The sequence below is a fragment of the Cucurbita pepo genome, chromosome LG03 (genome assembly GCF_002806865.2).
Source record: "Cucurbita pepo subsp. pepo cultivar mu-cu-16 chromosome LG03, ASM280686v2, whole genome shotgun sequence".
NCBI classification, from domain to species: Eukaryota; Viridiplantae; Streptophyta; class Magnoliopsida; order Cucurbitales; family Cucurbitaceae; genus Cucurbita; species Cucurbita pepo.
In genome coordinates this window covers 11,438,490-11,450,466 of record NC_036640.1, presented here as the reverse complement: position 1 = coordinate 11,450,466, position 11,977 = coordinate 11,438,490, and the positions used below count along the sequence as shown (strand labels likewise).

The 11,977-nt window shown below is 36.1% G+C and overlaps 2 protein-coding genes across 2 annotated transcripts; both read left to right on the top strand.

Moving 5' to 3' along the window:
* The first annotated feature begins 1,222 nt into the window (after positions 1-1,222).
* Positions 1,223-6,964, top strand: LOC111789636 (ARM REPEAT PROTEIN INTERACTING WITH ABF2-like). Its single transcript, XM_023670270.1, has 19 exons — positions 1,223-1,620; positions 1,772-1,929; positions 2,377-2,546; positions 2,623-2,743; positions 2,825-2,899; positions 2,991-3,085; positions 3,321-3,396; positions 3,638-3,745; positions 3,957-4,085; positions 4,188-4,256; positions 4,443-4,502; positions 4,618-4,741; positions 4,863-5,002; positions 5,307-5,370; positions 5,466-5,545; positions 5,658-5,722; positions 5,804-5,921; positions 6,038-6,162; positions 6,481-6,964. The coding sequence occupies exons 1-19, from the start codon at positions 1,380-1,382 to the stop codon at positions 6,575-6,577; spliced, it is 2,115 nt and encodes a 704-aa protein (XP_023526038.1). The 5' UTR covers positions 1,223-1,379; the 3' UTR covers positions 6,578-6,964.
* A 941-nt stretch (positions 6,965-7,905) lies between these two features.
* Positions 7,906-10,834, top strand: LOC111789639 (RAN GTPase-activating protein 2-like). The gene is made up of 2 exons (XM_023670274.1): positions 7,906-8,073; positions 8,840-10,834. Exon 2 carries the CDS (start codon positions 8,867-8,869, stop codon positions 10,484-10,486), a length of 1,620 nt encoding a protein of 539 aa, XP_023526042.1. The 5' UTR covers positions 7,906-8,073; positions 8,840-8,866; the 3' UTR covers positions 10,487-10,834.
* Positions 10,835-11,977: the final 1,143 nt, after the last annotated feature.

The window sequence follows — 11,977 nt, the reverse complement described above, 5'->3', positions numbered from 1 at the left end:
GACGATTAAACAACCGTAACAACAAAATCAAATATGATTAATTGACTCGTTTCATAAACCAATCGTATTAAAAAAATTATAATATAGTATTTATTGACAGTTGAAAATGTTATAAGCTATAATTTATATATGTATCATACTTATATTATAATAATATAAGTACTCCAATACATAGCTTGTCACTCACGCTATACAAATTTGTTATATTTGAAAAGAAGCAGCCAGCCCTTTTTTGGTATCTTTATTTAAAAGCAATTAAAAGTGAGAAAAAAAAGAAGCAAAAGCTTGAGACTAAATATTATTTATCTATTTAACTTTTTATTTATTTGAATTTAATCCACTAATTAAAATTTATTTAAATTTACATAATTTAGTAGATAAATAATATTAATTATCATATAAGAGTCACGATTCAATTTTATTAAATTATATTTTTTTAATATGCCACGTGTACTTATTTCTTTTGTGTGAGGACAGAAGGCCATTATTATACGGCCCATGTGCAGGGGATGGTGGGCCTCCACAGTTGACATGACGTGGACGGGAAATCTTCTTCTTCTGGGGTCGCGCGGATAAACATCATTCAGGCCTGTGCCTCCGTGGCCATAGCCACGGCAGCAGGTCAGGTGAATACAGTTGACTGATCTTATATTATCCTAACAACTTAGATTTAATTTAACTAATCTTAGTTGTTTGAGGTTTTAATTACTCGTTTAGTAAATTCGATTCAATATTAGAACATTTATTATTTCGACTGTATCAAATATTTTTACTCTATATTCATTTGAGGTCACTAAAATATGTTGTCGAATCCTTGTTAATTTACTTTTTTACCCTTTTGAGTAGAGGTTAGTTCTAAAGTTTGAAATTGCTTCTGTTTGGAGGATGAAAATCACACGTACACTAATTTAGGAAATGATCATGAGTTTATAATCAAAGAGTAGAGAATGGTGTTGATCTAACAACTTCTACGACTGTATTTCTATTCTTATTTTAAGTAATTTAAATATTATGACATAAATTTGTTAGTTAATTATAATAATGATAAAAATTAGTGAAGTCAGTAATTAAAAAAAATTAACCTAGACGATAAAAAGTAAAAAAAAAAAAAAAACTCTAGCGAGTAAATTTTTAAAATTTAATGAAAATTAAATATAAAATAAAAATGATAAACAAATAAGTATATTTCCTAAAAATGCCAAAGACAAAAGAAGAGGGAAATCTGAAAGTATTTACTGTGCGAATTTCCCGAACTACCCTCTCCTCCTCTCTCTCTCTCTCTCCTCTTTCTCTTCTCTTTCCCACTTGATGAAACCCCAGATTTGGTTCTCTGGATCAGCCTCTTCCATATTTCGTTATCCAAGCTCCTCTGGTTGTTTATGGAGCTTCAGAAGCGTGTAGATCAGAGTCCCCCAGAGAGGAAAGGCCACAAGCGGAAACTGGAGGAGGAATTTGAAGAGGAACGGGAGATCGCGGTGCCTACAGGGGACGCCAAGCAAGCGTTACTCACTGAGGTCAGTGCTCAAGTTGAAATTCTCAATTCCTCTTTTTCATGGAAGGAAGCAGATCGAGCTGCTGCTAAGCGAGCTACTCATGTTCTTGCTGAGCTTGCTAAAAACGGTATTTTCCCGATCTCCACGTGTTTTTTCGCCTGTTCTATTTCGATCTTTAGAGTTTCCAGCGGTTGATCTTCTTCAGGATGAGGCTACCTTTAAAAAAAAAAAATTATTGTCAATTGATTAGAATTTTTGTGTTTTCTTGGGGTTGCCAGAAGAGGTAGTAAACGTGATTGTGGAAGGTGGAGCCGTGCCGGCTTTAGTCAAGCATCTACAAGCACCGCTTATTGTTGACGGTGATCGTAGTCTTAAGCCATTCGAGCACGAGGTTGAGAAGGGAAGTGCTTTTGCGCTTGGACTACTGGCTGTAAAGGTCAAATTTAATCTGTTGCTGTTTGACCTGCCCTATTGGCACACATAAATTTTCCAATTATCATTTCGTTAGTGTGTGACTTATTTTGCATGTTTTTTCCAGTTGAAGTAGATACTAGCTAAAATTTTATCTGCATGAATTAGCAGCGTTGAGAAGTATTTTGAACTCAAAATACTAGCGTATATAAGGCCTTTTCCATGCATTTTGTCTAAGATTTTGGGTCAAGGCGTTGCAAGAGTAAACACAGTCTTTCAATTGGATTGCATGTTTATAGTTGTAGCTCATGCGTTATCCCCTCTTGGGCTTTTGTTGGACATTTGCAGCTGAATAGAAGTAAAACATATTATTAGCATGCGCATTAGTTATCACCTTCATCCCAGACCCAACGCTCTGTGCATTCTGCAACTGATTTCTGATTCATTTCTTACTTTTATCCTCTCTCAACAGCCTGAGCACCAGCAACTGATAGTTGACATTGGCGCTCTGTCACACCTTGTTGAGCTATTGAAGAGACACAAGGATGGTTCTTCTCGAGCTGTGAATAGTGTTATTCGTAGAGCTGCAGATGCCATTACAAATCTTGCCCATGAGAATAGTTGCATCAAAACACGGGTTAGGTATGTTTAGTTGTCTAACTTTTAACTTTTAAAATTGTCATCAAAACCTGTTCTTAACGAGGATTTAAACATTCAGGATGGAAGGTGGAATTCCTCCGCTTGTTGAATTGCTTGAATTTACTGACACGAAGGTGCAAAGAGCTGCTGCTGGGGCATTACGGACGCTGGCCTTTAAGAATGATGAGAACAAAAATCAGGTAATTGGCATTCTTCTGCAAATTCGATGTTCAACTGTAGTTTTAATATATAAATCATACATCTTCTTGGCTAACTGGCAGATTGTTGAGTGTAATGCACTCCCTACACTCATTTTGATGCTTCGGTCGGAGGATGCTGCTATACATTATGAAGCGGTAGGATTTTATCTATGTGACAAACTTGAAAATTTCTTTCTTTTTAATGAATTGATATCTTTAATTGGATATATGGATTTCGTGATTTTAGGTTGGTGTTATTGGAAATTTGGTTCACTCATCCCCAAATATAAAGAGAGAAGTTCTTCTTGCTGGAGCTTTGCAACCTGTTATTGGATTACTCAGGTATTCTGACCTTCAGGATTCTTGTCACGTCTTTTGTTTTTTACCGCTTCATTAGATGTAACTTCAGGAATCATGTCACGTATCTTGTATATTTCTGCTTCAATACGTTTTGTGCCTATCTTCTCAAATTTTCAGTTTACCTTTGTTGCTCTGCCAATCAGAACTAATTATGCTGTGAAGATAAAGTTGATCTCCATTAGTCTAAATTATGTTAATCATTTCCCTTTTGTGTTAGTTCCTGCTGCTCTGAGAGCCAAAGGGAGGCAGCTTTATTACTTGGACAATTTGCGGCAACTGATTCAGATTGCAAGGTGAATAAAAGTTTATTTATTATTTCATGGTAATAAGTTCGAAAAAAGAGATGGGAATGTGTATCCTCCTATTTTATTGCTTAGGAAGGGGAAAATTATTCACTTTACAAAAGTGCTGTGTATATGTACCATTATATACTTAAATATTTATTTTTATAACAAAAGATACACCCACCCTTTAATTTCTGTTACGTATCCTTCTTTTTTTAACTTTCTTACTGAACAAATCAAACACTTGCAGATTCACATTGTGCAGAGGGGTGCTGTTCGACCCTTAATTGAGATGCTTCAATCACCTGATGTACAACTACGAGAAATGTCAGCTTTTGCATTGGGGAGGTTGGCACAGGTACTATAGTTTAGACTTTTTTCTTCCATTAAAAATGGCCCCTGGTGGGCTATTTCCAAAGATTTTATAATTCTTTACAGAGATTTTCCTCTCCTCCTGGTTGTTCCATTTTTTATTTTTTCTTTTTTCTTTGTGGATTGTTCTTAGGATTGAATGACGGGGTCTTGTGAATTTCTTGGCTGAATCTGAGGGAAAAAACTTATATTTTCAGGAAACTCATAATCAAGCTGGTATTGCTCATAATGGTGGTCTAATGCCATTACTGAAGCTTCTTGATTCAAAAAATGGTTCTTTGCAACACAATGCGGCATTTGCTCTTTATGGTCTTGCCGATAATGAGGTATAAACTTGAGGATGCATTGCCGCACATAATCCCACTGCCTAACTGAACGATTGTGATCATAATTTTATATAAACTGTAATTGTTGATTTTCTTCTGTAGGATAATGTATCTGATTTTATTAGAGTGGGAGGAGTTCAGAAGCTGCAAGATGGAGAATTTATAGTGCAAGTAACTTAACCTTCCTTATCTATCTAGTTGGAACTGTTCAATACCCCCACCCCTTCTTTCTCTCGCTTTATTTTAGTGTATTGTGTGTGTATTATTGGAGGTTATCCACAGTTTCTCATTCAGTAGTGGTGCCTCCTCACTGACTTGCTCCATCACGGCTTAAATTAATTGGCAATTTTGTTTCAGGCAACAAAAGATTGTGTAGCAAAGACACTCAAGAGATTAGAGGAGAAGATACATGGAAGGGTGAGTATGACTTTACTGATTTTGTTTTTGGACTTTGACTTGCCTGATGTTCTAGTCTGTTCACTTGTCAGTATGGACACTTTCCAAATTTAATCACATTCTTTTCCTTGCTTAGGTTTTAAATCACTTGTTACATCTAATGCGTGTAGCAGAGAAGGCTGTGCAAAGACGAGTCTCTCTTGCTCTTGCTCATCTTTGTTCACCCGACGATCAGAGGACTATATTTGTCGACAATAATGGCATGCCATATTTTTAGAATTTCATTATTTTTTTCTTCTTCTTTGAGGGTGCAGTTGGAGATCAGCTTGTTACTAGTGAATGGAGATTTTATTGTAGAATAAATGCTTTTGCATTTTGCAGGTCTGGAGTTGCTTCTTGGCCTGCTTGGTTCTTCAAGTCTCAAGCAGCAGCTTGATGGTGCTGTTGCGCTTTACAAGCTTGCAAATAAGGCCATGACTCTTTCTCCTGTAGATGCTGCTCCACCATCCCCAACACCACAGGTAGGATGTTCGTAGATTTATTACCCTTCCAACATACGTGGTTGATATATGCTTACACCTAGGCTTGAGAATGAAAACCTGACTTTGTGAAAGGGTGAAAGTGAATTGGCAACATTGAGAATTATGGCCCTTGAGCCTTTGAGTTAGTGGCCAAATGTATGATCCCTCAAATATCTGTTTCAGTTTCTAAGAGTTTGAAGTATTTGTTCTCTTCTTTAATTTTATGACCTGAAAAATTGAGCATAGGATCTATAATTTCTATACTATTCCCTTTATCACTGTAATTCTGACATATTTCATACAGGTTTACCTGGGTGAGCAGTATGTGAACAATCCGACACTATCTGATGTGACATTTCTTGTTGAAGGTCGTTTGTTTTTCGTCACGTTTCTAACTACTTATGATTTATTACTTTTCAAATGACCTTATTCAACTTTTGGTTTTTCCATTTGTCTTTTGCAGGAAGACGCTTCCATGCCCACAGAATTTGCTTGCTTGCTTCTTCAGATGCATTCCGTGCTATGTTTGATGGTGGCTATCGGGTGAGTTTCCCAAATGTGTTCAAACCCAATTGTCAGCCTTGTTTCTAGTTTAATTGGGGATATAGTCTCCAGAATGCCCAATTTCACTGATTGCTTTTAATATGCATTTCAGGAAAAGGATGCAAAGGATATAGAAATTCCAAATATTAGATGGGAAGTTTTTGAGCTAATGATGAGGTTTGCGAAGTTTGAGTTCCAAAAGTTATCAGCATATGAATGCAAGTAGTATTATGTTAATTAACTGAATTTATCATACAGATTTGTTTACACTGGATCTGTGGATGTTTCGTTGGATATTGCACAAGATCTCCTGAGAGCTGCCGATCAGTATCTCTTGGAGGGACTTAAACGATTGTGCGAATATACCATTGCACAGGTGAGCTAAGAATGACCAAATTTTAATTTTGTTTTCTGATATTTCTCATTTGCTTGTTATGCAACTCTTATTATACATATATATGATATATACGCTAATTTTAAAACTTCTGCCAGGATATATCATTGGAGAATGTTTCAAGCATGTATGAACTTTCAGAAGCCTTCAATGCCATATCTTTGAGGCACACGTGCATCCTTTTTATCTTGGAACAATTCGAAAAACTCGGTGCAATGCCAGGGTATGTACCTCCAAACCTCTTACCCTTCTTCAGCTTGAATTTTAAACCTTTCGAGTTTTTCTGCAGTTAACGAAACTTTTAAGGACTTTTCACAAATTATAGCTTTAAAGGGAGTTAAACTTTTAGATTTAGATCCCTCCATGCTAGCTTTAAATGGAGAGAATCAGTATGAAGCTCTTACTTAAGATTATTAAAGCGAGATGTAAGTTATAGACATGATCATTTGTCGATGCCGCACCTAAAGAAACCATGGATGGAACAGCATGGTTTCTGTCTCCCTGCATATTCTAAGCCATTCTTCATGCCAATACTTTGCAGGCACTCTCATCTAATTCAGCGCATACTTCCCGAGATCCGCAATTATTTTGCCAAAGCCTTGACCAAGGCTAACAACCTCCACAGCTCACGGCTGTAGATATCTGCACCGTGCCGATATTCATCATCTCTAACCAAAAAACACGATGTACAGATAGTGGTAGATTTGGTTGCTGCTGCGAGCTAGATCGAGGTTCGAATTAGTAAATTTGTTTTATGGCTCATGATCCTTTGGTTATTATTATTTTTTTTCTTCTTCTAATGGCAAGGGTTTTGATATTTTGTATAAAGTCTTTAAGTAATACCATTGCTAGATAGAATGGTCTTAGTCGTCCTCCCCAGAATCTTATCCCTGAAATGCATTGCATTTATTTTATAAAATTGATGCATCTTCCCAAATCACTAAGCTCTGGTGAAGATGCATCATTTAATTGGAGAACTCTGTAAATTTGAAAGCAGTAACAACATCTACTTCAGGGGTTTAACAGGCTTTTGTTTGGATGGTTGATATGTTCTAAAGAGTTTAAAAAGAATTTGAAATTTTTTATGTTTGAAATGATAGAAGAGATTTGAGTCTGTTAGGGAGATAAGATAAAGATGTGTAAGAGCAGCACCCACATGCACATGCTCCTCTGCTCAATTATGGAATCCATAAAAAGGAGAGAATATTACATTTTTTTTTTTTTTTCATTTTTGTCAGATTAAATTTCTTCATTTCTTTATTTTCATCATAAATCATATCCAATTTCTCATCATTGCCTTTTACCCCACAAACGGTTATTTATCTTTATTTCTATTTTTTTTTATTTTTAATTTTAAAAATATTTAGCTTTTGCTGCTAATAAAAGAAAATTACATTATTTTATTATGAAATTATCAATATATTTTTTTTATTGTCAATATCTTAATGGTTTGATCACTCACTTCTCTACTTATTATTGTAAGATCTCATATGGGTTGGAAAGGGGACGAAACATTCTTTGTGAGTGTGTGGAAGCCTTTCTTTAGAATTAAAATTTATGAGAGCACGGAAACCTCTTTCTAGAAGACACATTTTAAAATTTTGTTTTGAAGGGAAGCTTGAAAGAGAAAGCTAAAAAATGACGGTTCTTAACGGTGAGTTTGGACGGGATCTCTAACTTATTTTAAATATTATAAATAAAGTGAGACATTTTTGTTTTTTTTTTTTAATTATTATTATTATTATTATTATTTCTGAGAAGTTAAGTGAGGAATAATAATTTTCTTCTGCAATAATAATGAGGAGTATATTGTTAAATGATTAAAAAAGAATTGAAAATTTAAATTAAAAAAAAAAAAAAAAAAAAAAAAAAAAAAAAAAAAAAAAAAAAAAAAAAAAAANAAAAAAAAGATGAAAATTCAAATTTGCCGAACTCCTCCGTTGGAGTACCGCCAATTGGACGCAAACCACAGGCCGTCATCCAAAGCCGACCCATTTGCCTTTTCCCCCCCACAAACACTTTATAATCCAAATTTCCCTCTTTTCCCTTTCCCTCTCTTTCGGTTTCTGTTCCCTTACACCATCTCTCCGCCTCTTCACCGTCGCGCACTACGCCTTCCATTCATCTCCAGCAGGTGAACAACAGAACGCTTCTTTTCTCTTCTTTTCATTGCTAGGGTTTTTCTTATTTCTTCCATTTTTCTTGCTTGTTTGCGTTTCTGGGTTTGCTTCGTTTTTTTTTTNCGTCTTGTGTTAGATCCATGGTTGATGTCCTTAAATCTCTTTGACATTATCCTTTTTCTGCTTCACTTGAAGTGTATTTGGCATTCACCGGCTTCGGGTAGTGTTTTTATTGTCATTTCTGTGTTGTTGTTGGATTCCGTTCTGTTGTTTAGGGATAATATAGAGTGATAATTTGTGAGGGAAGAGTCACGGCAGGAGATGGATTTGGATTTGTTCTGATATGGAATGGGGTAGTGGAGTGAACCTTTACTTGTGGGTGCCCGCTGTTTGTCCTGATATGTAATCCGAACTGCTTCTTGCTTCTTGTTTCTTTGATTTATTGTTTAGGAGAACAGGAGCCATCTTGAAATGGTTTGACTACCATCTGCTTCAGTATTGAACTACTGGATCTTTGCTTGTTTATCTTGTATCTTACAAAGTTCAGTTGAATATTTGTTTGTCTCTACTGTTTGGACTCCAAGAATGATACTGATTGTTTGGTGGAAGTGAAAAAAATTGGTAAATAGCTACACTTCTGCGCTGATAAGTGTAATATGTTTGGTTCATAAATTGTGTCTCTCTGACTAGTGACTAGGATATGCTAGATAACTACACACTTCTGTTATTTTCAAATTCCTATATCCCTTATAAGTCGAAGTTGCCTTTTATTTGCCTTAGGCGGCTGGATTTTGAGCACTTTTGATTATGGACGCTGTAACCACAAATTCGGGACGTAGGCCATTTTCTATCAAATTGTGGCCTCCTAGTGAAAATACTCGGAAAATGCTTGTGGAGCGGATGACAAATAACCTTACCAGCCAATCCTTTTTCACCCAAAAATATGGTACTCTTAGTCTGGAAGAGGCCGCAGATGAGTCAAAGCGAATTGAAGATATTGCTTTTGCTACAGCTAATCAGAATTATGAAAAGCAGCCAGATGGTGATGGGGGTGCTGCTGTGCAACTTTATGCCAAGGAATGCAGCAGGCTTCTTCTCGAGGTTCTTAAGAGAGGTCCTAAAGTCGAGGCAGGCAAGGAGGCTGAATCCGATATCATTAGTGCTCCTCGTGAAGTCTTTTTCGACATCTCAAAAGGTCGACGAGCCTTTATCGAGGCAGAGGAAGCTGAAGAACTTCTAAAGCCTTTGAAAGAGCCAGGAAATTCTTATACCAAGATATGTTTCAGCAACCGAAGCTTTGGTTTACAAGCAGCTCGTGTTACTGAGCCCATTTTGGTGTCCCTTAAAAATCAGTTAAAAGAAGTGGATCTCTCTGATTTTATTGCAGGAAGACCAGAGGCAGAAGCTCTAGAGGTCATGAAATTGTTCTCAGATGCTTTAGAAGGCAGCATCTTGAGGTCCCTGAACCTCTCAAACAATGCCTTAGGTGAAAAGGGTGTTCGAGCTTTTGGCTCTCTCCTGAAATCACAGACTTGTTTAGAGGAGCTATATTTGATGAATGATGGCATTTCCAAGGAAGCTGCTCAGGCGGTATCCGAGTTGATTCCTTCAACAGATAAGCTAAGGATCCTTCAGTTTCATAATAACATGACAGGCGATGAAGGTGCTCTTGCTATTGCCGAAGTTGTAAAGCGTTCTCCTCTATTGGAAGATTTTCGTTGCTCCTCTACGAGGATAGACTCTGAGGGGGGAGTTGCCTTATCTTTATCACTCGGGACTTGTACCCACTTGAGGAAACTTGACCTCCGAGACAACATGTTTGGAGTGGAAGGTGGAGTTGCTCTGAGTAAAGCCCTTTCATCCCATACAGATCTCAAGGAGTTGTATTTGAGCTACCTGAACTTGGAAGATGAAGGTGCAATTACCATAGCCAATGTACTGAAGGACACTGCTCCTGCACTTGAAGTCTTGGAAATGGCTGGAAATGACATAACAGCTGAAGCTGCTTCTGCATTAGCTGCTTGCATAGCTCAAAAGCCCCATCTGACCAGCTTGAATTTGGGTGAAAATGAACTGAAGGATGAAGGAACTATCCAGATTAGTAAGGCACTAGAAGGTCACGTCAAAATAAAGGAAATTGACATGAATACTAACTTGATTCGGAGAGCCGGGGCTCGAGTTTTAGCTCAGACTGTAGTTCAGAAGCCTGGCTTTGTGCTGCTGAACATCAATGGAAATTTCATTTCTGATGAAGGCATTGATGAGTTGAAAGATATTTTCAAAAAGTTTCCAGATATGCTTGGGGCCTTGGATGAAAACGATCCCGAGGGGGGAGATGGTGACGACGAGGAATCGGCAGGGAACGATGACGACGAGGATGAATTGGGATCAAAATTAAAGAACCTTGAAGTTAATGAAGAGAACTAGAGTTTTCTCTATTTATTTATGACCCTCTTTGATTTAGGCTAGTTGCAAGATTGGTCTCTTAGACTTCAGTATTTGAAGAGAGGCATGTGTTGTTTTAGTTTCAGAATTTTAGCTTGTTTTGAGTATCGAATATCGTTCAACGTCGATCAACTGTATCGTCGACGTAATTTCTATGGAGCAGCATGGTAGTAGTAGATGTCTGCAGTTGTAGGATTTATTTGGTTTTTGCTTTTACTTTACTAGGAATTTTTGCAATGAACTGTATCTGTATCCTTTGTTGCCATTGCCTCCCTCCTTTTGAGAGGAATAGATGAATGATGGATCTTTCTCAGTCGTTGGTTCGAGACAGCTTATAAGGCTTGTTTATAATTGTTCAGAGTCCAAACCCCTTCTCTATAAGATTTGCTCGTGCTAAGTTATGATCAGATCATAACTTATTCTTGATCGTACTTGTATATATAGCATGGTATGCCTTTTTTACTGTCATTAAAATCTTTTAAAAGTTTCGATAACATAGGTTGACTATTGAACTCACTTTGGCTTAGCCGCACTATTTGAAGTGCGAGTCACTCGAAAAGCAAGCTATTACAGTGAGTGGCTAGAGTTGTAGGGAGCCAAAGTTATACATAAAATCGAAGGGACCTGACTCCTTAATAATGAATAAATGTTCGAATATTTAATATTACGAAAAGGAGTGGGTACCTTTTTAATGAATTAATCCATATGAATTTCTTATGTTGAATTGCTTTAGATTAAATCATTTAAAAATTTAATAAATAAATTACTAAAGTTAGAAACTTTTTTAAAGATAGAAAATTAATTTGAAAATGGTTATATAAAAATAAAAATTAAATTTAGTATTAATTAGTTGAATAGAACATTTCACAATCTTAACTTAAAAAATGTTCAAACATATGAATATTTACATAATTAGATTTCATTTATTGCATAGTACCATTTTACCCCTTTCGCGTATCTCTCCAAATTCAATGCAAATTGATTTTATTAATTTATTTCCGTTATTATATGTATGCTTGCAAATGATTTATATTTAATTTCTCATTTTCGGAATTACTTTAAATGCAAATATATTCCAATTTCAAAGGTATTTTAAATGCAAAATACCTAAAATGAATATATTATGTTAATTCAGTAAACTTTTAAAGTAAATAACATAATCAGTTGAGAAATATAAAATGATCATAAATTTATTGATTTGTGTAAATAGTTTCCCAGATTAATCTTGCACATATTCAATTTCAATGGTTCATCTATGGTGGTGAGGTTCAAGATCATAGAATGCCTCCAAAGTTCATCAGTAACTCTATAAAGTCAATTTCACAAAAAAAGATAGATGGAATGGTTGAATTGAATCTAACAATAGAGATCATAGTATGCCTACGGAGACGATTGAACATGCATGTGCAAACAGTGTGTGTGATCGAATAAGTTTGGATTTCGCACAAGCGATGTTCGGTTGGCGAATACAAA